Below are 26,936 nucleotides of genomic sequence, written 5' to 3'. Positions count from 1 at the left end.
CACCAAGGGAAAGAATCAGTTATCACACAGGTGTGCATGAGGGTGTAGTAGAAGTAGAACTGGGCTGAAATGAAGAATAGGCTGAAAACAAAACTAAGCATGAATGTCCCTAAAGGGTTCTTGATGATGTATTAAGCTGTGGAATAGTTTTATTAGGGATGTGGCAGAAAATTTAAACTAGACTGTATAAAACACACAGAAATATTGTAGCAAGATGGACTGGCTAGTCTAATACATTTTTTCTATATCTTTTATACTGGAAATATATTGAAGTACATACAATATAGTATAAATAAGGGATGAAAATGACAAATTGATGATACCTTAAATATTTTCTAAATAAAGTTAGTGATTACAAAACAGGTGTCACTGACCAGGGTGTGAGTGGTGAAGCCTAGTGGTTGGAGCAGGCTTCAGTAGCCAGGAGTCAGATGCCAGAGCTAAGAGTCAGAGCCAGGTTACCCAGATTGAGGTGGGGCAGGAGTAAGGCTGGGAACAAGCAAGCACAGGAGCTATCCCAGCCTGGCTGAATGCTTTTGAGTGGCCACTAAACTGCTACTGCAGGGGTTGGGCATTGTAACCAGTTAGCCTGCCTGTAACAGGCTGCCTATGTTCATTAGATTGCCTGGAGCTTGCAGACTGATTCTGCTGCAGGCCCTGGTTCCTGACAGTAGGTTAGGGAATAGCTAGACAACTTGCACATGTACAAATTAGGTGGTCTGTATGGTATGTGTTTGAGAGCATTAACGAGATTAGCGAGCATATTTACAATAACCATAATTTTGTTTTTGAAAATTCATGAAGAATTCTAGGGGAGCGGAGAAAAGCAACCTGGTACTAATCTTCAAAGAAATAAATTGGTCCTGGCCATTACTGCCCTATAAGTATAACTTTGATCCTTAATAAATTAAAAGAATACATACCAAGTGAAGCATCTCTCACGATTTAGAATAGTTAAAACATCAGCAATACACAGCATGAATCAATTGCTTAATGGCTACTGCTCCCATAAGTGTCCAACTTATCAGTTAGATCTCGAGAAATCTTGCTTGCAGTACCATCACTTAGTCATTTGCACTAAACAGCCAAGATGGTTAATGCTTTTCCCAGTGGTATTCTAATTAGCAGGTAACCTCTTTCCAGTTTGAAAGGCTTTAAATTATGCCTGCCCTTTGTTTCTAGCTCTTGGCCTAATTTTCTGTTCAATGTGACATTTCCTCTCTTCAGACTGCTTTTGGTTTTTGATTGACATTTTTATTTGATTATTTAGAAAGACAAATGCATGCATGAGAGCACCCACAACATTCAGCCTGTATATTATTACCTCTAACAAAAGAATAAAATCTTGTTATGCAGTAAAATGGCAGCAATGTTAAAAAGACACATGATTATCCCAGTAATCAGGATGATGACCCACAAAAGACAACTGAAGGGGGCGAGGGATGAGGGGGAAGTAGGAGTGGTAGAGGAGATAATGGAGATGTCTACTTTATTAGTTTATGCTTATTAAAAATAGAATGTGGATGATATTTGTCAAGTATCAGGGGGTAGCCGTGTTAATCTGTATCCACAAAAACAATGGGGAGTCTGGTGGCACCTTAAAGACTAACAGATTTATTTGGGCATAAGCTTTCGTGGGTAAAACACCACTTCTTCAGATGCGTGGAGTGAAAATTACAAATGCAGGCATTATATAATGACACAGGACGAGAAGGGAGTTACCTCATAAGTGGAGAACCAATGTAGACAGGGCCAAGTTGATCAGGGTGGATGTAATCCACTCCCAATAGTAGATGAGGAGGTGTCAATTCCAGGAGAGGCAAAGCTACTTTTGTAATGAGCCAGCCACTCCCAGTCCCTATTCAAGCCCAGATTAATGGTGTTAAATTTGCAAATGAATTTTACTTCTGCTGTTTCTCTTTGAAGTCTGTTTCTGAAGTTTTTTTGTTCAAGTATAGCTACTTTTAAGTCTGCTATAGAATGTCCAGGAAGATTGAAGTGTTCTCCTACTGGCTTTTGTATGTTATCATTCCTGATGTCTGATTTGTGTCCATTTATTCTTTTACGAAGGCAGTGTCCGGTTTGGCCAATGTACGTGGCAGAAGGACATTGCTGGCACATGATGGCATATATAACATTAGTAGATGTGCAGGTGAATGAGCCTCTGATGGTGTGGCTGATGTGGTTGGGTCCTCTGACGGTGTCGCTAGTCCCGTCGTGATGAGTTACCTCTGAGCCTGCTTAAGCCTGATGAGTCATCCCTGAGCCAGACTGTGGGGTGAGTCATCAGAGGCAATTACCCACAGATTTTGTGATTGGCTGAACCCTGGTTGAATGGGGTGGGGTTTATCTGCAGGTGAGGACCCACCCTGGTAATCCCAAGGCAGGTATAAGGCTCCTAAGGGAAATGGTCTCTCCTGTCTGCTCAGTGTCACTACCTAGTCAGGAACACTCCCATTGCCAGTAATTTTAATAGACTCCCTGTGTTCTTGCTCCTCTTGTTACCTGGGGTTCTTACTAGTTTGCTGAAGTCTCTCCGTACACCCTTACTCTAGCTCATGCCTGTTTCCGTGCTAGTCTGCCTTGTATCAGTCTAGAAGTGCCCCTGCCTCAGCTGGCCACCCGGCAAATTGGACGCAGCCCTAGACTCTGATCTCAGTCACTGGACTGCAGACCAAGGTCATGTGAACCAGGACCAAGCTCAGAACTCTCTAGAAAATGTAGAGCGAGCTTCTAGAGACCAGAAATTGTGTCCATTGGCAGAATAGGAACTCATCCACAAATTAAATAAGGGAAATCTGAATCCTTTTACCCAGTATTCTATACCTCAATCTTAACAAGGATAAATGAATCCTGGTTTTTTTCACTATCTGGGTAGAATTTCCTCAAAGTGATTCATCTCTCTCTTTCAAGCCAAATAAGGCTCCCCTGCACTTGTTTCTCTTTCCCCTGTACACCTTGGAGATTTGTTTGCATCCATTTCAAGTAATGCCTTGACTATACTTTTCCCACTTCTCCTGATTCTGTCTTGGATGATACACGCATCACCCTCTAGCAGCGTTTCTCAGGAGGCCTAGGATTACCTTAAATATCTTCTCTGCTATGTGAGGATGCTAAACTGCTCTTTTCATGGAATTCACTGTACAGTATTACCTTCAAGGAAGGTAAGAAAGCTTTTGCCATCCATTCCTCATGTCAGAAGACTGAGGCCCAATGACTGCTCTCCTTAAAACCTCAAACATACAAATTGCCTAGGACTCTTCTGATACCTGCTTTGCTGCTTCCAGTGTGGATCATGTGGTCACTGTCTTATCAAGCAAGGCATCAAGACTTTGAAGTTAATTAATTCCTGTATTCAAGAAGCTGTTCTACAGCTACATGAGCTGCCTGCCAAGATTTGTGCCAAGATAAGATGCCATATTTCCCATGCCTTAGCTGCCTCATGGAACCAAAGCAAAAAGGCCGCCTTGGAAAGAAATCTGCAATGCAATCACTTCATGCTTCCTGGCCACATTTACGTAACACTATAGACCACATCAGCTGCTACAAAACTTCGGTTGCAAGGAATGTTGCGTCTTGGCCATTAATATTGACTTTTGCTCCTGACAGAAAAAGAGCTAGTTTCCACAGTTCATCCTTCCAGTCATTTGTCCCTCTGTCCTACCTCCAGATAGGCATGGCTCTGTGGGTGGGTCCCCATCACCCTTTCTTGTGTAGGGACAGCTATATGGAACTCCACATTCTGTAGTCATGGCAGCTAAATCAGAATTTTTGCTCATCTACTTATTAATTTGGTTTTGCATCTTGGTTACACTCATCCGGAGGTGTATCGATATGTATATACAGAGTCTTGCCTTAAAGTTAGCAAGACTGAGTAGACTAACATGATTTTTATAAACACGACGACTCAATAAATAGGATAGAGAATTAAGAAGGCAGGAGTTGGATGGAAGGGTGTGAAAAACCTTTAAAGAAGCAAACATCTGCATGACTTGCCACAGACACCAGGAAAACCTTACAATCTGTATTGGTATAACAAAGTCTCTTAATGCAAATTAGCAGGTGAAGAAGATTGTCGTTGTAGTTGTGTCTGGTGGGAGAACTTGCTTTCATTTTCCCTGGGAAATTGCTCTGGCAGTTTTACAAACACCCACATTTATTTAGGGTTAGCTAACCAGCAGCATGGCTACCAGCACCAAGGGCTCTGACTGTCAAATCTCTCAGTTCCCCCACAGCCAGAGGAGGATCATCAGCCATGTAAGGGAGAAAGGCAGGTTTCTTCCCGCACTCCTGGTTTGTCTCCTCTTTGGGGTCACCCCCTCCCTTGATCCTTCTCCCATTCTTGCCGTGTTGCTCCCAGCTGGCCACCAGCATGAAGGGCTCAACACATGGTGCTTTAAGCCTCCATGTCCCCAAAGCTGAAAGCAGGAATAGCTGGCTGGGATTCCTACTGCCCCACACCCAATCGTCCTCAGAGTCCAGAGAAAACCACAGACGATGTCTGACCAAACATATCTCACGTGGGCCCCAAACCTAAGAACTCTAGGTACAGAAGCTGAATGTCCCATGTTCTCTTGAAGCCCTACCTCATGAACAGGGCCGGATTAACACAGGGACTTTAGGGGCTGCAGCCCAGGGCCTTGGGCAAAGGGGGGCCCCGCAGGCTGGGTGTGGCCCACTGCTTCTTTTCATCCAGCCCGTGGCAAGCCTCAGTGCCATGGGCTGGACACCAGTCCCTGAGCCTCAGAGCCTCCTCCCATTCACGGGGCTGGGGGTGGAGCTGCGAGTGCCGGCTTGCTGGCATGCCCCTGCAGTCCCTAGGCGAGGGGCATTCAGGTAATCTCTGTGCGCTGCCCCCAGCACCGGCTCTGCAGCTCCCATTGGCCAGGAATCACAGCTAATGGGAGCTGCAGGGGCAGGCAAGATTAGCCATGTTTTGGCTTTAGATGCTTTACTGACACAAAAAGGAAAGACACGAACAATTTTACATGAGCACATGTCAATATTAAAAAATCCATACCTGTGACTGATTGATTTTACTGTAATGAATTTCTAATTATCATAGATTGCATCCTCCCAGAGCTATGGCTATTTGGTTAGTGAGAAAAATGTCCATTAAAGCTTTAATATTTTCAAGTCAAATCACATGTACTGAACTCTTAAATTCTTTGCCAAAGAAACCGATAGATGTCATACCATTCTCTTGGATTGCATGCTTTCTCACCAAATCTCTTCCAGGTACCATGAGACACAAAGCCTGAACTTCAAGCCTCTTGTTCAGTGTAGGGAAGTCTGCAATAGGTACGGTGATATTGTGCGCAGTGGTGACAGATTATCTGATATTGCTAGATACTTCGGAAGAGATCCTGTGTTGCATTTGTATGGGCTGGACTTTGGGATGCTGAGGGGAGCAAAATGGTGGACCTAGGCAGCCTTCACACACATGCTTATGAGCTACATCCACAGTTCTGAATCAGTGTAGGGTAGAACACTAAGGGGCAGCCTTCCCTCTGCCATTCCTGATCCAGCCCCACTCCTGCCATATCCCACTATGCCAGGGTCAGGGAGACAGAGCAGTGTAAGGCTACTATCAGTATAGTGCCCTCAGCACAGCAGCAGTGTAGGGCAATTCTTCCTTGGTCCATTTTGGGCCCCTTTTGCCTTGTGAGAGCAGTGAATAGGGACCAAGGCAGGGACCAGAATTGGCACTCTTCTGTATCCTCCAGCAGTAACTTGAAAGCCATTTTATCTCAGTGCAGTAGACTTCATGAAATGAAGTAAAATGGAAAAAAAAGTAATGTACATAATTAGTAGCTTCCCTATTAGTACTCAATAGAAAGCTGTCTTCTTGACAGAATTTATCTTGGTTACAGATTTTCTTTAACCTAAACTAATAACTGCTTTTAAAAACAGACATTTCCGAATGAAATTAGATTGTCCTTTAGATTTTTGGACTATTTATTTCCCCTGGCCTAGAAACATTCAAGAAATGTTTTCTTTACTAAATGTTCCTGCACATAAGTCTCTCTTCTCTGCACATGCCAAAGACTATCACTTCCTCCATTGAGGTAAGTTCTGAATTAGTGCAAAACCCTTCCCTTAGTCCCCTTTAATTGCAAAGTGTAAATCATTTGGGTTTTGGTTGGTAATTAACATAAAAAGGCAGTTTTCTGTCACAGTTTCTGGTATAAAGTTAAATGCAACTCACCAGAAATCAGTACAGTTTTTTTGCCCTCAACATTTTTACTGTTGCTGCTGCTTATTTTTCTTCCTTCCCTCCCCACTTCCTTATTAATGTGAAAGTAAACCCCTTTCTTGCAAATACCTTGCTGCGTGAGTAATCTCTGCAAAACTCTGGTACTTCCCATGCATTCTCAGAAATATATCCATCTGATTGAGGAACTGTCACCATGGCAACTCCAGCACTATTATGAGGGACAGTTAACCCTTTAAGTGCCTTAAACTGGATGAAAAGAGAACTCAGACTATAAAAAAAAAAAGTAGATGTTATAGAGTTTTAAATATATATGGAGAAACTTCACAGTTTGCTTTGGTACAAATGTATATTTAATATTACAGGTTCTGCAGTTGTGGTTGCAGAGTCTCTTGGGAGTTCTATATTTCCACTGCTGTGGAGCTTAATATGGTAACAGAAGAGCCAAAATCTCTCTGAAAATCTCTCATTTTTGAACCTGGACTCAGTAATGCCATTGCACATGGGGACACAGTCATACCTCCCTTATGGTCCACATTTGCAGTATAATACTGATTTGAATTTACCATGTGCCAAGGGAAGTGGCAGATGTGATATTTACTAGGCTTTTCCCTAAATTCATTACCCATTCACACCTCTTATGTTGTCAGATGGGCCAAAGAAGTTGTCATCTTCGTAGCGTATGTGCCTCAGGTGGCATATGACCAGAATTCATCACCGAATTTGGTCCACTGGTTAGATCATTAGCTTGCCTGGGCTAGGTACTGACGGGGAGTGTGACGTGAACACTGATCCCCCCCCCCCCGGTTGGTTAGTACTAAAGCTCAAGGTAGAAATATCAGAGACTCCAACGAGAGACTGCTGAATTGGAATTAATTTGCAAACTGGATACAATTAATTTAGGCTTGAATAAAGACTGGGAGTGGATGTGTCATTACACAAAGTAAAACTATTTCCCCATGTTTATTCCTCCCCCTCCCCGCCACTGTTCCTCACACGTTCTTGTCAACTGCTGGAAATGGCCAACCTTGATTATCACTACAAAGGGTCCCCCCGCCCCCCCACTCTCCTGCTGGTAATAGCTCACCTTACCTGATCACTCTTGTTACAGTGTGTATGGTAACACCCATTGTTTACTGTTCTCTGTGTATATAAATCTCCGCACTGTATTTTCCACTGTATGCATCCAATGAAGTGAGCTGTAGCTCACGAAGCTTATGCTCAAATAAATGTTAGTCTCTAAGGTGCCACAAGTACTCCTTTTCTTTTTGCGGCTACAGACTAACACGGCTGCTACTCTGAACTCCACATGGGTAATTTCGCAAGATAAGGGCCTGTATCACTACATATGGGCCCTCACAGAACTGGCCTTTTGGCTGTACAGAGCAGGATCCAGCAATCCCCCAGACACAGAAAGAAATAAGACCCACACTCCTTGTTGTTCTATAACTGAGACCCTATGTAACTGGTAAAAGCAAGTTCTCATAATGTATTCTGAATATGCTAGTAGGATATGAAAATATCGTCTACGCCCTGCTTTGCTTTTATGCAGATTACATGCTTGTGATACATCTACAGCTTGAAATAGTTTTCCATATTGGAATGTTACAGTGTTCCCAAATTTATGTGCGATAGCAAGGCATTATCCTTCGTTAAATGTACAGATCTACAAGGCTACAGAAACATTAATACACAAATAGAATGTGTAACCTCATTGACAAAATGACAGGATACAGCTATTTTAGCCACCTCATCTAAAAAGCAACCTTGCATTTCTAGCTGTCATTGCAAACTTTTTATAAACCCGATTACTTATTAATGTCCATGCATAACAGTAAAGAAAGAGAAAGCTACAGTAGATGTTACAGTAGATTTACATTATAACAAGGTTTATAGAGGCATTGTAAGTCTCAGTGTATTGCAACAGAAGTCTGGATCTCTTCCAATTTAATTTTCTGAAGTTAGAGTTTGCAGCTGGGTCACTCCTGGTGTAATCTATGAAATGTATCTCCTCAGGCTGTGAATTGGAACAACAGCATCCCAGCTGTCACTGTAACCCATCATTTATAGCACTTGGGGTCTGAGGGCAAAACATCAGAATCACTTTATGTGGACACAACAACATAGCTAGCTTCATAAATTTTGTTGCAAGGAGCAATAATCAATACTTCATGTTTAATGACACAAAACTGAAATTAGTATAGATTTTATGTCTTCTACTCTTCCAAATTATACAAACATTACTCGCCCCTTTTGTAGTTGCCTTATTACAACTTCCATAAAGAATGTTCAATGATATTTAATTGAATGATTGAATGGTCAAAAATGTCACAATCAATTTTTTCAGTTTGTCTTCACCCTGAGGTTAATATAAAATGATGTCAAACACCAAAAATGATTTATGTAAGTAATGCAGGTTTTGTCACCCATGGCAATATATAAAGTCAATCACAAATTGTTTTCACATTCTAAATTACCTTGCGATGCTCTGGGATATACTGAAAACAAAATGACCAGTGGAGTGATTCAGGAAACTAAAAGGTTATCTTTTACGTTCAATCGTACTTCAGAGACAGGCAATTTTGAGGGAGTTTCTAATTATATCACATGAGAAAAGGATAATCTTGTAGGAGAGTAGAAATAGAAGGTAAGAATAAAACAAACGTTTCATGGTTGGGCCAGTTTAAATTGCTGGCTAAGTAGTAGGAAACAGTAAACTTTTCTAAACCTTGCACAGCAATTTAGCAGTTACTGTATGTCAACAATAGTGATTATTACAATTAGAGATCCAGAGGGGGAAAATTTGGGGCAAAAAACTTGCCATCTTAACAAATCTTCTGCAAAAGTATGTTTTATGCATAATAGTGCTTCCAAGGCCACCAGGAAATGAAAGCTGTATATCAGCTACTGATTGATCTTGTTTCATGTTATACAGCACACTATCTAGGCACTCTTGTATAAGATTAAAAAGTGCCATCTAAAATTCCTCTGTTCCACAATATAGGCTTTATTTGAGAAGGTAGAGCATATGGATGGCTGAGCTGTTGTGTTAATAAATATGGCAATGGTTTTACTGCAAATCAAAATGTTTGTTTAATTTATCCTCAGATCAGCTAAGATACAGAAGGGGTCTATATAATGCAAATTTCCTCATTTTTGTCTTTTTAATTACTTTAACCTTCCTGACTGAGAAAATCATCTGTGCTAGCAGGAGAGGTAATTCACTTAAAATCCTTGCTTGACCCTCATTGGCTTCTTCTTTTTTTTTTTTTTTTTTTTAGTTAGTTTTTTTATTCTGAAATTAATGAGTTAAGAGATGACATGAAACCACATGTTGACTTCTTGAATGGCCTTCAAGTGCAGTATGTATATTGGATTATCAAGAGATTAATTCACAAAAACAAACTGCAAGACACATGAAGCTGCAGATGGAGTAGTTCTGCGGTTTTTGAATAGTCATGTTTTTAATAACTTTATATTATGGGGGTAAAATACATTATTTTATTTATTTGTTTGTTTAATGACGAGCAGGTCAGTAGAGGCTCCGGACACTGGAACTTGCTTTCCCCAAAGTAGATCACAAACAGTGATCTACTCACATTTAGCTGTCTGGGAAGAAGTTCTCACCATGCAAAGGGGGCAATAGGCCACATCCATCTCCCCAAAGAGGGGTGTGCAAACGGTTGCATGAAGTACTCACCCCAGTGAAAGAATCAGAGAACCCACTGCAAGAGGGACAAATGGGAGCCCCATGACGTTAGTTGTATCCTCTAAGAAGTTCCCACTGATGACTTCTAATGGCTGGAACCATCACTCAGAAACATAAAAATTGCATTGGGTGAAGCCCTTTCACCACAAGCAACAGAAGAGGCTAGCTCCTTCTACCACAAACAACTCCACGCACTTTTACAGTCCACCCCTCATTTATGACCAAAATTTCCCAGGAAAACAAAAGTAAAACTGACATTTTATTGTCCTTCAGATCTCTTGTTAAGACTCAGTTCTGCCACGAAGCCTACAGAAACCTGCCGGTTACTAATGGCAAGACTGGTAGTGAGCTATGTTTTGTGTACAAAGTTAGTCTATATAAAAACATGCTCCTACGGGTCTGTCTTAGTTTTCACACATCCCTGTTTGTTTCATCCATCTGTAGCATCTTGTCATTATCCAAGATTGTAAACTCTTTCAGCAGGGACTCTTTGTACTACACACCTATACAGTGCCTAGCATAATGAGCCGCTCCTCCACTCCACCCCCTAAATCACTGATTGGGGCCTCTTGGTCTGTACTGTACTGTACTACAAATACTCAATATCCATGCTGCACCCTAGAATTTCTATGCACTATTGGATGTAGATAGAGTTAATCTATCTCTATATGGAAGTTGACCAATAGTCATCTCTGTATCCCTTTCATTGTGAGAAAGCAGTGTTTGGTGTGTTAGGGAATCTTTTTGCAGTATGTTCTGAGATTTCATTCCCTGTCAGGGTGGAGTAAAGGAATATGGCTGTATTCCAGTCTAGACCCTAGAGGTGCTTTGGATTGCTTTTCTAGGGGACCTTGGTGACCAATAGCCCTGTCCTGCGCTGCCTTAAACCTTATTCAGCAGTTCATTGTTACTTAGATTTATGTTTCAAGCAAAACAAAACTGTTTTGAGTCATATTTGTAAACCAATTTTCTCACGGGTTACTAATGGTTTTATTAAAAGCGAAGGAATTTTAAAAATGTAAGTGGACTTTTTCCTTTTGTCACACCTTTTGGACAATAAAAACCTGTCAACCAGGTTCAGTTTCTGCTTCTCAAACAGTAGCTCAGTGCTGTGATTTAAGGGGTAGATTGAACTCCTATTGAATTCACTGGGAAAACCCCTATTAACTGGAATGGGAGGTGGAGTGGGCCATGTTTGGATTTAAACAATCCCTGACATGTTTTTACTAAGAGAAATCTTTAAGGAATTTCCTCTACGAAAAACAGGGACTAATGCTGACGCCATGGTAAAGATGTTGGGCTTAAACTCCCAGCTAGTGATTCCCTTAATTATGAGATCTTAGCATTGTTCAGTGGTAGAATAAAAGGAAATGGCTGAAAGTGAGAACTCTTGGCAGTTTCTTGTTCATACCTACTTTTTCTTAATCAGAAAAGATAAGTACGCAACAATAGGAACATATCCTCAGACTGGTTTTTGCAGGTTCAGTACCTATTTTTCAGGGAAAGTCCTGGGCATGTTGAAGAATTTACTGGTTTCCTCTCAGTTGCCCTTAGGGGTTTGTTTTGGATTACAAAACATACCGTGCTGGAGTAGTAATTAAACCGTTTCATCCAGGCTGGGGGAAAATGCCTAACTCTAAATTAGGTGCTCACGTAACAAGCCCAAAGTTTCCCAAATAATGGATTATGAAGGGAGCATTCAGTGTCATAGTATTCTTTTATACGTACAGAATAAAAACACAACAAGTGAGGGAAGAGATGGCTTTTAAAAGAAAATGGGGAGGGGGGACCCTCAAATTTGTGCAAGAAATATCTGCTAAAGCTTAAATTCTTTCAAAACTGACTAAGATTCTCCAGTTTTGAGGGAGTTAAAGTGGATTTCTGAAAACCTGTTTCATTGAGGTGTGCGTGGGGAGGCTTGTTTTGTTTTGACATTACGTTGTGCACGCTTTGGGCATGTGTATTTATCAGAGCTGTTGATTCTGTGACCCTGGCCATTATAGTATGTGATACTTTCTGTAGCTAGCTGTTGGCTATTGTGAAGTATAGGCTAAGATAATATATGGGCGACTGCCTTTAGCTGTTGTGAATTTGGCCTTTGGAACACCTTGAGGCATACAATTCATTGGAGGTGGCGGTTCTGTCTGTTTTGCTCACTTATTGAAGTACCTTTGGATGCATTTGTAAATAGAAATATGTGTGTTCTCGTGTGTGCAAAGCTGGGTGACCTTGGGCAAGTCACTTTACCTCTGTGCCTCAGTTTCCCCATGGATAGCTAGTGATGATGATACTGACCTCCTTTGAAAGGTATTTTGAGATAAATAAATGTGATTAGAAATCTAAGAATAGGTGGTTAGATAAAGACTGGGGTAGGGACTGCTGTTTACTATATGTTTGTACAGTGCCTAGGTCCTGATTTGGGTGAGGCCTCAGGCACTGCTGCAATATAAATGTTTGTTAATAATAATAATAATAATTAATAGTGTCAGCGTGTTGAAATCTGTTATTTCTTTCCTTGCAGGAAGAACCCAAAAGGCTGCAGCATACCTTAGAACAAGTTATTGATGACAAATATTTACCTGAAAGGTACGTACGAAAAGATTTTGGAGTGGTTTGCATAGCATTGTCTCATAATATAGTAAAAAATCGCTGTCACTCAAGCTATATTTTTTTTTAGTATAACGATTAGTGCACTGGACAAGCTAGTTTGAAAGAAGTAACTATAATGTTTCAACATGCTACAACTCTTGTCAGGACTGACAATAGTGGGAGCAGGCGTTTGAGCTGTACAAAGTAGAATAGCAAAACACAAAAGGGGACATAGCAAAGAGTAATCACTTGCTTTAAATATGCACTCTTATAAGTTTGAGCTATAAGTATTGCCTTCTGAGGGATGCTTGCAGAGGGTTGGTTTGTTTTTTGTTTTTGTGTGTGCACGTTTTATATTTCACTTGGAGAGATGCCAAAGAATTTTTATGGCTTTATATCTCACACCTAAATATTTGCTGATTTTTACTTAAGGGAGGATAACTTCTGAAAACTTCTGCTGGTTAGATGATGTAATTGGTTGCCAAAGTCTCAAAATAAAAATGGATGAACTTGTGGAGTTCATCTTGTGAACTCTCATGCCCAGTGTCCTCACTCATGCAATTAGTCCCATCCCAGCCAATGTCCCCACTGTGTGAGTTCACCTCTGTTCTTGAGATCTTCAGTTTTATCTTCCAGCATTTTTATGGTTTTCTTACTTTATCACACTTTGCAGCATAAATTCCTTTGTCAACTTCTGTTGATAAGAATCTCTCTTATTCTTGCATGACTTTTGCTACTGTAATTAATTTGGTTTCTAGTATTTCCATTTTACTTTCCAGCTTTTCAAGTATAGCCTCTGGGATGGAAGTTAAATTAGCAGGAATATGTTATACTTGTCACTGGTTTTTATGTCCATCAGTTTCTTCACCGGGCATATCTGTCTCTGGTGCTGTAGCATCTGAAACTGAAAGTTCTAGTGTTGAAGCTTGAAGTCTGCATGCATCTGGTTGCAGGATAGGGATTGTAATTTGGAATTCAAAAAAAAATTTTTGGTTACCCTTCTAAGTCGGGTTGATGCTGTGTCCCCCCCCCCCCCACCACCACCCTCCCCCGGGGCATTTTTAAATAAGTAGCTCTGCTATGTACGTGTCAAAATGTCTGAATGTAGTTTCATAGTGATTATAAAAATGTCAGCTGAAATAGATTAAAACATTTTTTATAGCCATCAGATTGCTATGGATGTGGAGAATAATATCGAAAAATATCCTATCAACTTACAGCCCCTGGAATCAAAAGTGAAAATGTAAGTAATATAAGATGTTTAAATGATTCAGCAATACAGGTGAGACTGTTAAACTTCTGTGGAGCTGAATTTATATAGTGTTTGTCTTGGATTTCTAAGTAGCTTTAAATAGGAAAAAATCTCTGAAGCCTCAGTTTAGCAAGGTAATTAAGCACATGACTAACTTAAGCACATGAGTGGCTCTGCTGAACTGGGGCCTTAATGCTGTACTTGTTACAGTTGCACCCATTTTGTATTTAACCATGTAAAATTGAGGGACTATTTCAGAACCTGCCTGATAACTCTATGTAAAGGGAATTTGTACATCCCTAGAGGGAAACAGAAAACAGAGACAGGGAAGAAGGCCCCTTGTAGCATTTTTGAAACCTTAGAAAACTTAGGTGCTTAAGTTTAAGTTGCCTCAAGTAGCCTCACTCAACTTCCAAGATACAATGCAAATTTACTTAAAGAACATTATTCATAACTACATTTCACACTGAATTTCACTTTCTGCTGGAAAGCAAAGCTGAAATGTTTTTAAGATATTAAAATATTAATACAATATTAAAATATTAATGGGACATAAGGTTTCAAATTAAAATCCAGTCAGTGTCATTTAGTGATGCAAATATTGACTAGATTCAATAATATATATATTTTCAGAGAATTTTCTAGAAGATAGTTATGTCTGGAAAATTTAATATCCTCCCTTTATTGAAAATGGAAAATGTGTTACGGATAAGTGCATCTCCATATAAACGTAATGCACTAAACCATAAAACTGACTGAAGTGAACAAGATATAAATGTTTCATGGGTGAAGTCACAAGTTTGAAATCATAATTTTTAACTACTTCAATAACACACAGGTTTTGAAGTCTTAGTAGATTTTCTAAACATTTTCCAAATCATTGTATAAAGTCAAAACAAATGTACTTGGGTGTTTACTTCCAAGTATCTACAGACTCGTGATGCCATAATGGACACTATTTTGGGCCTAACCCGGACCTGGGTATCACAAGTTCCCTGGGGTGCAACCTGGACTGTGGGACTGCTGAGCCCTCCAAACCCACCAACGTGGGTTGTCCCCCACGCTGTGATGCTCATGTCAAGTCACAAGCCTCTGGCAGGCACTGCACTTACACAGCCATCCATAGGCAGGGACACACCCAACTGAGTTACTCAGGAACCATCAATAGGTTCAGCCAATTCCCCGACGCTCCCCACCCTTGCACCCATGAACTGCAACATCTTGCACTGGTCAGAAGCCTGGCCAGTATAAGCTCATTTGCCACTCTGTCGGCGTGGAATGAACATACACTAGGCCGGGGTCTCAAACACACGGCCCGCAGGCTGCATGCTATTTCCTGCGGCCAGCCAAGCAGCCTGTGCCTGCCCGCCCCCCCCCCCCCCGCCCCCCGCCTACCTCCAGGCCAGGAGTGGGCAAACTAGAGCCCGCCGGCCAGATCCTGCCCTGGCCCCAGTGCACACTGCTGCCACCCTGGAGCCGCTCTAGGTAAGCGGCACCGGCCGGAGTCCGCACCCCGAGCCCCTCCTGCATCCTGCACCCCAGCTCCCTGCCCTGAGCCCCCTGCCTGCACCCCAGCCCCCTGCACCTCAACTCCCTGGGAGGCAGGAAGGGGGTGGAGTTGGGGTGGGGACTTCGGAGAAGGGGTTGGAATGGGGGCAGAGAAGGGGTGGGAAGAGGTGGGGCCTCATGGAAGGGGTGGAGTGGGGGCGGGGCTGGGGGCAGTGATGGAGGGTGTCAGTGATGCGGGCCTCAGGCCAATGCAGTAGTCCTCATGTGGCCCTCATGGTCACTTGAGTTTGAGACCCCTGCACTAGGCTGTGTAGTCTGAGCTAAGATTCCTCAAGCACTTCACAATTTTAGGTAAAATATAACACAGTTTTGTTAACAACAGAAAGATAGATTTTAAGTGATGACTTGCTGACATAGAGATCAGAGTTGGTTACTTAAACTCAATTTATTTTTGTTAAGTTCTAACTTAAACAGGTTTAGCAAGATTTAAATCAAGCAGTGTTTCATTCTAACAAATGGCACAGGCAGCTTACGTTTCCTCAATGCACAGACTGGAGCCCTTCCGACCTGGGACCAAGCTTCCCCACTTCAAAGTCTTTTTCTTCCAGATGCTCTTCAAGGTGTTGAGATGAGGGGAGGAGGCCAAGTGATGATGTCACGGTCTCTCTTTTTATGCCTTCTTCCAGCTGCTAGAAAGATCCTTGCTGTGACGCAGGGATCAGTCAGTCCCCTTTGGTAAAGCAGCCTCCATTGTGTACATGCCTTCTGTAAGGAGCTTCTGGGAGAGTGGATTGTTTTATTGATGGGCCATCAACACCCATCTGACCAGTGATAGGTGCTCCTTTGTCCTTCCTGAAAGGCTGACTGTGGTGTTTCCCAACCTCACAATATATTTCAGTAGTACCGATAGGGCCCTCAGTGGCCGGGTAGCCTAGTGGCTAGATCATCGGTTGGGGGGCTGTAGGGAGACTTGACCCCCTCCTTCTCCCTCAGGTCCTGGCCCAGGGTCCTGTATCGCTCAACCCTTAAACAGGGGAGATGGGACTTTCTCCCAGCCGTGAGTGGGGGTTCAGGGTCTGTTTTCCTGGCCTGCTCCCTATGCAAGTCCTTTTCATTTGGGGCATGGCCCTGCTAGTCCAGTTGCCCCACAGTTGGGGCTTATCTGTAGGTTCCCCTTGGCAGACGAAAATTTACTTGCCTCCAGTGGCTGCACTGGCAGCAGGTTGCTGGTCTGTGCCTTCAGGCAGGCATACCGAGAACTTCTGCCAGGCTCCCTTTTTTTCTTCCTCCAGGCCTGGCATTGGCTGCAGGTAAAACGGGGCAGGGCTAGTTGAACCCATAGGTGTTCTTTAACCCCTGCTGTGCCCGGCTGCAGTCTCTCTGCTCCTTCACAAGTACATATAGCAATACTTCGAAACTTCACATACAATAATAACACATGCAATTCAACAGGATGTTAAGGTTCAACAGATCAAGACTTCTTATATGATACCTCACAAGGCATGCATTGTATGGAATATATCATAATTGTATCACAGTGGTGAATATGGGGTTCCAGGGAGCTACTTTAAAGTACAGTGTATCACATTGGGACTCTAAGGAAAGTTGCCCATTGACTAAAATGGGCACTTATCAGGCTCTAGCACCATGGTTAATGCATTATTCAAAATGCCTGTTGTTCTGGGTCACTGCCCCCCATCTGTGACTGCGCCCAGTTACAAATGAGACCAGGAGGATTTCTTTGTTCTTACAGAAATAATGAGCATGTCTTCATTTTTAGAAGACATTTTTCTTGAAATGAACCATTTCTTTTACAATTTGGACTCCATTATCTTAAGACTTGCACCTGGAATTAGGTGGTGGAAAGGATTACTGGGGAGTAACACAGAAGACTATAGAAAGTGACGAATTGATGAGATTGACTTAGGTGTAGAGATGAAAAATAATGTGACCCATGAAAATTGCAACATCCTGGACAATTCGGGGAAGAAGAGAATAAACAGAAGACACACTAGGCTTAATATTAAGTTGGGGTGGTGTATAAACAGACAAAAATGAATAAATATGGAAGTACGGGAGAATTGCAGATGGAATTTGTAGAACAAGTGGATGGTCAAAAATCTAGAATATAATACTGCATCTTTAAATATTTGCTACTCTGTAAATAAGAAGAATCTGAACCTAAACTCTGGCATTTATGCATTCTTTCTGATGGACGCATGGTATCATACTGAGCATGTGACACAGCAGTCCATCCAGTGTCTTGGGAAATAATCCAAAGCACGTCAGCAATGATTGCATGGCTTTCTCAGTGCTACCACTCATCTCATGTGACACTCCCATGTTTAGCAGCCCTGTCACTCATGCCTGCCGCTCAGCCTGAATATCATACATTTGGTGGAGCTGAGGGCAAGTGCTGCAGGTCCATCTGCGGCCACTGTGAAGACAAACTTCAAGTTGTCAGGCTTCATGGCTACCTCTCCCTGCCTGATCTCCCTGCTGCATCCAAGCAGAGAAGGAGGAAGAACAGCCCCAGAGTGGGGAAGAGTGGCCGGTGACTCACTATGAGGTGCAGAAAGAGAGGAGGTTCTGTACTGGCCCAGGTTCCTCCAAACCCCCAGCCTACTGCCCTAGAGAGACCCCAGACCCTCTGCCTGACTCCAGACCCTTGCCTCCCTGCTGTACCCTAAACACCTGACCACGCCCCAGCCACAACCTCAGAGGGATCACAGCCATCAGACCCTCAGCTACCAGTACAGCACTCTACCTCCCCAACCCCAGCCATTCCAGCCCATTCCCAACAGCACACCCTAATAGTATCCAGCCTTCCAGCTACTCAAGACAACCACCTACCTAACCCAACACCCGGTAGCAACACCCTGCTCTTGGAAAGTTTTTTCCTGGGCTTATTTTAAGCCACAGGATACATTTTCAGCCTCATAACTACATTACTGTAACAATTACTGTAACAGCCATGCTCAGTGCATCATGAGCCTTCTGAAGACATTCAACATGACAAACTTTGCATTGGATACCACACGATCATTTTATAAAAATGAAAATGAGGGTGTAAGGTGTTTCCTCCAAGGTACAAAGTATCACAAGCTCATTAAATTTTCATAAAATATCTCACATGGAGTTGCACAAAATTTGGTAGTTGTACTATTTGGGTATAGTGAGATGATATCTAATTTTCATTCATGCATTTTTCTTCTATACTAGTGCCCACCCCAAAGAGCATGAAAAGGAGAAGGTAGAACACGCAGTCCTTGGGAGGTAGGAGTCTTGGCATGGAAGGCTGAAGAGCTGCATTTGTCCAGCTGGTTGCTTCATTCCTGGGGTTAGGGCATTCTTCTATAAATTCTATAGCCTGCTTTAGGTGGAAAAATTTCCCCAAACTAACCAATCATAGGCAAGAAGAATCCTGCGACTAAAGCTGTGCAAATAATATATATATTTTGGTTCTCTGGGAATTCCAAAAAATTGGGGGGGGAATGTTGCTTCAGGTCAAACAAAATACTTTGTTCAACCCAAAACAAAATATTTAATCTATATTTCAAGCATTTTTAATGTTTTAAATTTTTTTAAAACAAAATGAAAAGAAATTGCAAAACAAAAATATTTTGAATTGAAAAATCAAAAAATTTTGTTTCAAAAATATCAACATGAAATTTTTAATTTTTCCATATTTTAGGTGGATATTTTTACCAAAACAATTTCTATATGAATTTATATTATATGAATATCATATATTCTATATGAATTATATATTATATAAAATCTATATGAATTTATTAAATATGTCACTGAATTATATGGTGTTTGGTTTTACAAAAAACATTTGATCAAAATTTTTTCCCCAGTTCTAGTTATGATAAAGTAGATCCTGGAAATGCTGTCTTTCCTTGCCAGTCCCTGCAACCCATTACTGCATGGTACTCCATAAAATACAATAAAAAAAGGGCTATTTCACATAGCTTGTGGTTTCTATCCCTACATTTTTCTCAATTGGATATAAACTGGGCAGTGGGGGGAAGTGACATTAGAGGTGAAGAGAGGTAAGTTAAGGAAATGCTCCCAGAACAAAGTGAGCAAAGGTCTGTAGCGCCCTTGACCCACATTCTAAACACAGTCATATAGTGGTTGCTTTTTAGTTTCTGGGAACAGAGATTTAAAGTATGGTGAGGCTGTGAATAATTTACAACAGGAACGTAGTGCTGCCTCCCTGCCTTCCTGTACCCTTTTTAGTTACTCCCCAGTGAATATTTTCCACGTTTCTTGATAAGTGTGCAAAGTAATGGGTAGGAGGGATAAACTTCAGCTCTTTGGAGGTGGATGTTTGAGAGGTTTGGTCTGCAATCTTGCTTTGGGGGTTCTGGTGCGGTTTGAACAAATAGCCAGAAAATAAGGTAGGCCTTTTTTCTTCTCCTAATCTAAAGCTCTGATCCAACAAAGCATTTAAGCATATGCTTAAATTTAAGCATTATGAATAGTCCCATTGTCTTCAGTGGGATTCCCATATGCTTAAAGATTAGCATGTGCTTAAGTGCTTCGCTGACCTGGGGTCTAAACGTGGAGTTCAGGAGAAAGGAATGCAAGATAGAAAACTCTGGCTGCAAAAGGTGAATAAACTTTATGGGGATCTAACAGTTTTTTGCCTAGTGTGCATTTTTCCACCTTCACATTTTTCTCCCACTTTAAAATTCCATGATGGGGATGGAATTAAGCTGTTTGGTTTTCTAACTGTAGACAAGACACTTTGCTCCTTTGTTAGTACCTAAGAAGTCCGGTACTTAGGAACTCCTCCAGACATTGCAAAAGATGTATTGTCAGTAAGGAAATGGTATACTACCTTCTCTCTGCCTCTCCTGTTATCAAACAAAAATCAGGATTTTCTGGAAATGGTAGTAATTTCTTTGGTCCTCTGATCATCACTATTTCTTGTAGGCACTGATTTGTAGGGGAACTGAATGTTGATATCTAGGCAAAATTATAGCCAGTGCACTCTGTGTTCTGAGATTCCATGTCCAGAGATCTTGCCACAGAATTGTGCTTTGAAATCTAAGTATTCACTGGTTTCAGAGTAACAGCCATGTTGGTCTGTATTCGCAAAAAGAAAAGGAGTACTTGTGGCACCTTAGATACTAACCAATTTATTTGAGCATAAGCTTTCATGAGCTACAGCTCACTTCATTGGATGCATACTGTGGAAAGTGTAGAAGATCTTTTTATACACACACAGCATGAAATAATACCTCCCCCCACCCCACTCTCCTGCTGGTAATAGCTTATCTAAAGTGATGACTCTCCTTACAATGTGTATGATAATCAAGTTGGGCCATTTCCAGCACAAATCCAGGTTTTCTCTTCCCTTCCCACCCCCCCCCCCCACAAACCCATTACCAACAGGAGAGTGGGTTTGTGGGGGGGAGGGGGGGGCGGAAAGCCCAACTTGATTATCATACACCTTGTAAGGAGAGTGATCACTTTAGATAAGCTATTACCAGCAGGAGAGTGGGGTGGGAGGAGGTATTTTTTCATGCTTTGTGTGTATAGCATGATCTAAAAGATCACATATAAGATCAAGATATAAAAGATCTTCTTCTACACTTTCCACAGTATGCATCCGATGAAGTGAGCTGTAGCTCACGAAAGCTTATGCTCAAATAAATTGGTTAGTCTCTAAGGTGCCACAAGTACTCCTTTTCTTTTTAAGTATTCACTGGTTTTTTAAAATTGTTTCTAGTTCTCACACCTGTGAATAAATTCTTAAGAATATTAACCCAATGTAAATCAATATTTATATGTCTTCCTGAGTCTGCAGGTAATCTGTAGGTAACAATAGCTGTGGGAGAGGTGAACTGTTGGCATCTTTCTCAAAGGGTTGTTAACTCTGAAACCTAAAGATCAGGGCATGACAGAGAACAAAGACATAGACACGAGAATGAACTTAAACCAGCAGGTTGTCATTTATTAAATTTAACAGTAAGTGGGGGCTGACCAGGCATTAACTGAGTCCTGTGAGAGGTTAAATGGGTTCATGCTATTCAACCAAGGAATTAGGGTTGGTCACCTTAGTCATGGGTTTGGCTCAGTGCATTACTGAATCCCCCCACCTTCCCCTTGCAAGTGGGAATGAGGGCAGATGAGGAGAGTTCACAGTCCCACCACTACCTCCTGGCTTCTATGCTCAGGTTTTTCACAAGAGCTGGGCCCCTGAAGCCTATTACTCACACTGGACACGTCCTACCTGTTTTGGACTTTCAGTTACCTCTACCCTTGCAGGTGATGTCCCTTACCTTTGTCTCCACCTACCACACTTCCAGGATGCTGTGCCAAAATCAATAATAACAGAACAAAAACCCACCATCCGATACCAATCTTGCTCAGAGGGAAAAATTCCTTCCTGATCCTAAGGAAGGATCAGGGGTTTTCATCAGACCTCCAGCAAGCCTGGAAAGCCAGCTGTGACACACCTATACCTCCTACAGGACAGGGTGGGTGGGGAAGCATCCAGGGGCAAGAATGGGTGCTAGATACTTGGAATGCTTAAATACAGAGGGGATGGGAGATTTGTAGAGCCAATGAGCTCCTTCATGCACTGAATTAACCAGTGGGTGACCAGGGGAGGAGACTCCAGCCTCCCCCACCCCTACCCACGCATGATCCTCACGTGCATTGTGGGCACGTGGAAAGGAGAAGGAGAGGGAACCCAGGTACCAGAGGTCACACCCTCCCTCTGAACCAGACACCCAGGATGGCCACTCCCCTGCCGAAATAGAAGGGATATTTTAGTAGACACAAGCAGCTAATGTGCTTATCACACAATCCAACGTGCCTCCCATGTCCACCTCCTCAGGTCCAAAAATCTTAATTGCCTTTGTACTCAGCACCTAAAGCCCCCAGCCTTCTCCCTAACAACTTCTCTGTTGCATTTATATGTTGTCAATCAAAAAAAAATCTTTGGTGTACATCAAAAACTGAAAAAGGAGGGGAGCATAAAATAAATTAATGTAATATCAAAATCATCTGGGGGTTATTTTACCGATTGTTTTATTAATTTTCACACCCAATTAAATGAAAACCTCCATTGTTTTAAACCTAAAAGATGTTATCAATAGCCTATTAGACTAGAACAACAGATAAATAAGGAGCATTACAACAGTTTTTAGAACCGACTTTTTGCGGAGTACGTAGATTATACCTTGCATACATTCAAATATTTCACATTAAAGCTATTACTATTCTAGATATTGTAATGACTAATATTTCTTACAAATCTGTCTTCTCCCGCCCATAAATGCATAGCTGATATAACACTGCCATCTGGTGACAAGTACAGCAACAGAGATATAATTAGGAATGGGGAATCTGAGTATTTGAAATCATGCTCTAAAAATAAAATTTCACTTAGAAAGCAAAGTCTTTTTATTGTTTGTATTTGTTTAGCACCCAAAATCAAGTATACATTACATGGTACTCTCATAAATTACTGAATTTAATATGAGAACTCTATAAACTTGTTTCAAGCTGAAAATTTGGAATGAAAAGCTCCTTGTGTAACTGTGGAAGGAGGAGTCTGCCAGTGTGGTGCTTCTGTTCCCAAGACCAATTCAGCCTTAACTTCTGACTTTAGTTTTTGCTAGTTTGCATCAGAACCTTAGTGTTCTTTTAAGGTGTGTTGTGTATGACTCTGTCCTGCTGGTGTCCTGGCTAGGTAAAATTACAGTGGGATATGTATATGTTGGGGAAAAAAAACAGAAATTACTGCAATGAGAAAATGCCCAGGCTGATCATACAAATTATCCGGTAGAAATGTACTATAACTCATAGTCACATAGGGTCATATTTTTCCTTTTCTGCACAAAAGCTATGGGAAGTTACATGTTGTAAGAATCACAGAGCCATAGCATGTTCCAGGAGTGCCCTGGCGTGCCCCCAATATGCTCCCTCCATGGAAGGGGTGGCATAGAGCTCTAGTTCTGTGACAGCTGAAAATGCCCCCATTCCAGATGACTCCTCAGTTGCTTATTTAAGACAATCTTAAGTCCCCTTTGTCCTCCTACAGCAGCACGAAGTGGATTCGGTATGGGCCAGGATCTGGCCTCTGATATTCTAATTGTGTCTGTGTCATAAGCTGGCAGCAAGATTGACAAATGAGCTTCTGAAGCCCATCTTTTCTCTGATGAGACAGATGTTTACTTATTACAACCTATTTAAGATGTTTTAGAATTGTTGATGTAATTATAGTCTTCAAGGAGTTAATCACTTTTGCAATTCCAAGAATTCCTAAGCAATTCTTGTTTCCAGTTACACTTTTAAAGTGCATAAATATTTCTTGTCTATCGAATATCTTTGTTAGAATTGAGTGACTAATGCAAATGCTCTATATTGAATAGTTGTTTGGGTCAACCATGTTAGTATCTTTTTATTGTTTGCTTCTCTGTGGGCATATTTCTGAATGCTTTTTGGGGTTGTAAGTGGCTGTTCTGAGTGTGAATACTTGAACTTCCATGTGAACAGTGTGTTGTGTATGAATATGAGTATCCACTATTCACACCAGGAATGTTTCCTCTCTGTTTATAAAGTTTGAGATAGCCAATCAAGGAGCAGAAACCATTTGACTTAGGTAGCCAATAGCACACCACAAACAACAGACATAGTGGGTAATATAAGAACCCTCTATGGATTGTTATCTGTTCTCATAATATATGTTGAAAAATTATAAATAATATTAGTAAAAGCTTATCTGTTCACAAGTAAGTCACAAAGCAAAAAAGGACTAAATACGTTGGATACCTTTTTGCTAATAAAATGCATCTAGCTTTCCCCCCCAGAGAAAGTCTCCTCGAACTTTACGAAGTTGTGCTGGATGGAGAACCTGTTGTTTATACATATTCACTTGTATTTTGAATTACAATCAGTATTCAGCAAGCATGGCGCAAATATCTACAGCGTCAGGATTTGCCGCACCAGGACCACTTGGAGAAGCGCAGTCCCTCACCACCTTCCTTGTCATCTGACAAGATGAGCAGTTCGATCAGCATGAACACTTTTTCCGTTGGCAGCACTCCTGTAAGTACAGTTTCTCTCTACAACTACTTCTTTGCTGGGTTCACCAGTAGGCATTGATATAAATGAACTAGTCAAGTCCGGTGGGGGGAATTTAGGATTAAGCTTTTGACTAATTAATTATAAAGTAAAAACTTTTCATGGTTTCTCAAACATGCATTAAGGCAAAAGTGTTTAAACAAGTAAGATTGCAACTGCGCATCAGACCATTTTTCCCAGAGCCACACGGAACAACATTGATTGCTAAGCATTTTAGGTGATGATAGCAGCCGCTGGAGGACAGATTTTCATTGATATTTTGTTCTCCTGAAAAAAGTATGGATCCTTAGTTAAGCATAACCTCAGAGTTTTGTGTTTGTGTTCTCCAGGAGAAGGTGGGGAACCTTGGTGCTGTTCTGCAATATAAATGTGATTCCTATGCTGCTCTCTAAAAGAGAGGTATATAAGCCAATTTAATGATCATAAATTATAACTAGCTTTGGAAGGAATATTTGTGCCTCTTCAGGGGAGATTTTTACACACTTTTCTAAAATGTGGTAAATTAGAGAACCAAATGCAATATCTACACTCAGGAACATTATGAAGATTGTGACTATCTCTGGAACTCTTTGGGTCTAAAAATAAATGAATTGATCATGCTGATCTATAACCTGTTTCAAATCTGTGACCAATTACATTGATTTTGATATAACTTAACTATTTCAGAGTGAAAACACAAAAAAAACAAATAGGTTACAATCTCCTGCATGTTTTTGGAAGCTATCATGGCATGCCAGGCCTTTCAAATAGATCAAGGCAGGGGGCATTCTAGCTTTTCGCTGTAACATTGTCTCCTAAATAGTGGAAAGTATATATTGGACAGGTACATTGTATATTGCTTATCGGGTCATAGGGACAGTAATTGGTGACCTCAAAATTCACTAACAGACTGGAAAACCTGTTCTTGCATATCACAAGTAGATGGAAGATACTTAGCCATACTTATATGTGAATTGATACTTGTCAGTTTAACCATGACTCGATTTGGTAAAAATTTAAGTCTGGAAATCAATTTTCATTCAGGAATCCAAGACTCTAAAAATCAAGCAACAGAATTTCGTATAATCTGCTACCTTTTGCACAGAAATAACAAAATACTATAGTATTAAGCACACAGCTCTTCTGAAGGGCCCTTTTTAGCCCATCAACTACATTATCCAGATAAACTTAAACTAAATAAACTGTTTCCCCTAGCCATTGTCTTCTGTGACACCATAGTGGGTTAGGCCATATTAAACTTGAAAGTGTTCAATAAAATATTACTGTTTTATTTTTAGATGTTTTCTGTTCATACCTAGAGGCCACTTTCTTAGTATGAACCCATACTACAATATTGAATTCTGAATGTAATATAATATGCACAAAATGGGTTATTATCCTCTAATAGATAAAACAAATGTAGATCTAGTTTGTGAGACACTAGAATGTCACTGGGTATTTTAAATAGCCATTTCTTGATCATGCTTTACTATTTGCTGAAATACCACAAGATGGCTCTCTCCTCCTGCTCAGGAACATTTTTTGTGGTTTAAGGGCTTGGGTGATTTCAAAGATAATTCATTTTGCAGTGGGGGTGGAAGGAGGTAACTTAATCTGGAAAACTACTTGTATTGCTTTCACTTCTTCCAACAAAATTAGTATATTTTGAGTTTTATTATTTTATGTGGAAAATAAAGCATGGACACTAGGGTTGCTTTTGCGGATTTTTTTTTTTTTTTTTTTTTTTTTTTTTAAAGAAATGCTCACTTCAGGAATTCCAGTCCTCAGTAAGCTTGCCAAAGTTAGAATAAAGAAAGAGGAAGTCATTTTCCTTGACTTTTGATAATGCTAAGACTCTGCTATTGTCTCCCTTTAAAAAAAACAGAATCTGTTTTTTGAAGGTGAAGGACTAGCTGTCTATCTTAGCTACAGTACTTGTAAGGACCCAATTACCAAAGCATTTGAGCATCTTACAATCTTTTAATATAGTTATCCTATGAGGTAATAAAATGCTGTTAAAGAAACTGTCAAGGAAAGGGGAAGTTCCAGGCTGAGAGCAGTCACTATATTTTAAAACATATTAGTTTATTTTTGACTTCCCCCTTTCTTATCTTACCTATTTCCCTTTTTTGCACCCCCTGTTGAAAATCAGACATGAAAGAAAGCAGAAAAGAAACATACAAAGGACTCTGAAATGTGGAGGGTAACAGTCTGATGAAAAGGCTACCTAAGTGGTGGGGGGGGGGGGAAGGGGAACCCAAACAAAGAAGCCCCACACACACAACTGGTCAGAACCTGAGATGTGCATTTGAGATGGATTGGCCAGGCATTGCCCCATATACACAGTACATATTGCAAAGTGATATATCCAAAATGTGCATAAACTGAGTCAGGATGACTAACACTGTTTGAACCTCAAGTTCAGATAGTAATTGGAATTTATAATTTGAATTCTCTGAATTCATCAAATGTGATACTTCCTTCTTTTGGTCATAGTTAGAACCAGGAATACAGAAACATAAAGCAATAATTAAAAATAATCATTAAGAAGTTATGGGAATTTTGGGGCAAAA

General features: G+C 41.0%; 1 protein-coding gene across 4 annotated transcripts in view; it reads left to right on the top strand.

Annotated features, from left to right (window-relative positions):
* The window catches only part of IQCJ (IQ motif containing J), a 303,641-nt gene that overhangs the window by 15,777 nt on the left and 260,928 nt on the right, over positions 1-26,936 (top strand). For 3 of the 4 annotated variants that reach the window (XM_043522393.1, XM_043522394.1, XM_043522392.1), the window contains exons 2-5: positions 12,445-12,509; positions 13,675-13,755; positions 18,496-18,549; positions 24,198-24,348. In XM_043522393.1, the coding sequence (XP_043378328.1) occupies positions 12,445-12,509; positions 13,675-13,755; positions 18,496-18,549; positions 24,198-24,348 (351 nt within the window). The remainder of the gene's footprint in view (positions 1-12,444; positions 12,510-13,674; positions 13,756-18,495; positions 18,550-24,197; positions 24,349-26,936) is intronic. The other variant, XM_043522395.1, reaches the window with a different exon arrangement.

Source organism: Chelonia mydas, chromosome 9, assembly GCF_015237465.2.
Source record: "Chelonia mydas isolate rCheMyd1 chromosome 9, rCheMyd1.pri.v2, whole genome shotgun sequence".
In the NCBI taxonomy this organism is placed as follows: Eukaryota; Metazoa; Chordata; order Testudines; family Cheloniidae; genus Chelonia; species Chelonia mydas.
The sequence above is the reverse complement of the archived record's forward strand: the minus strand, read 5'-3'. Positions and strand labels throughout refer to the sequence as shown.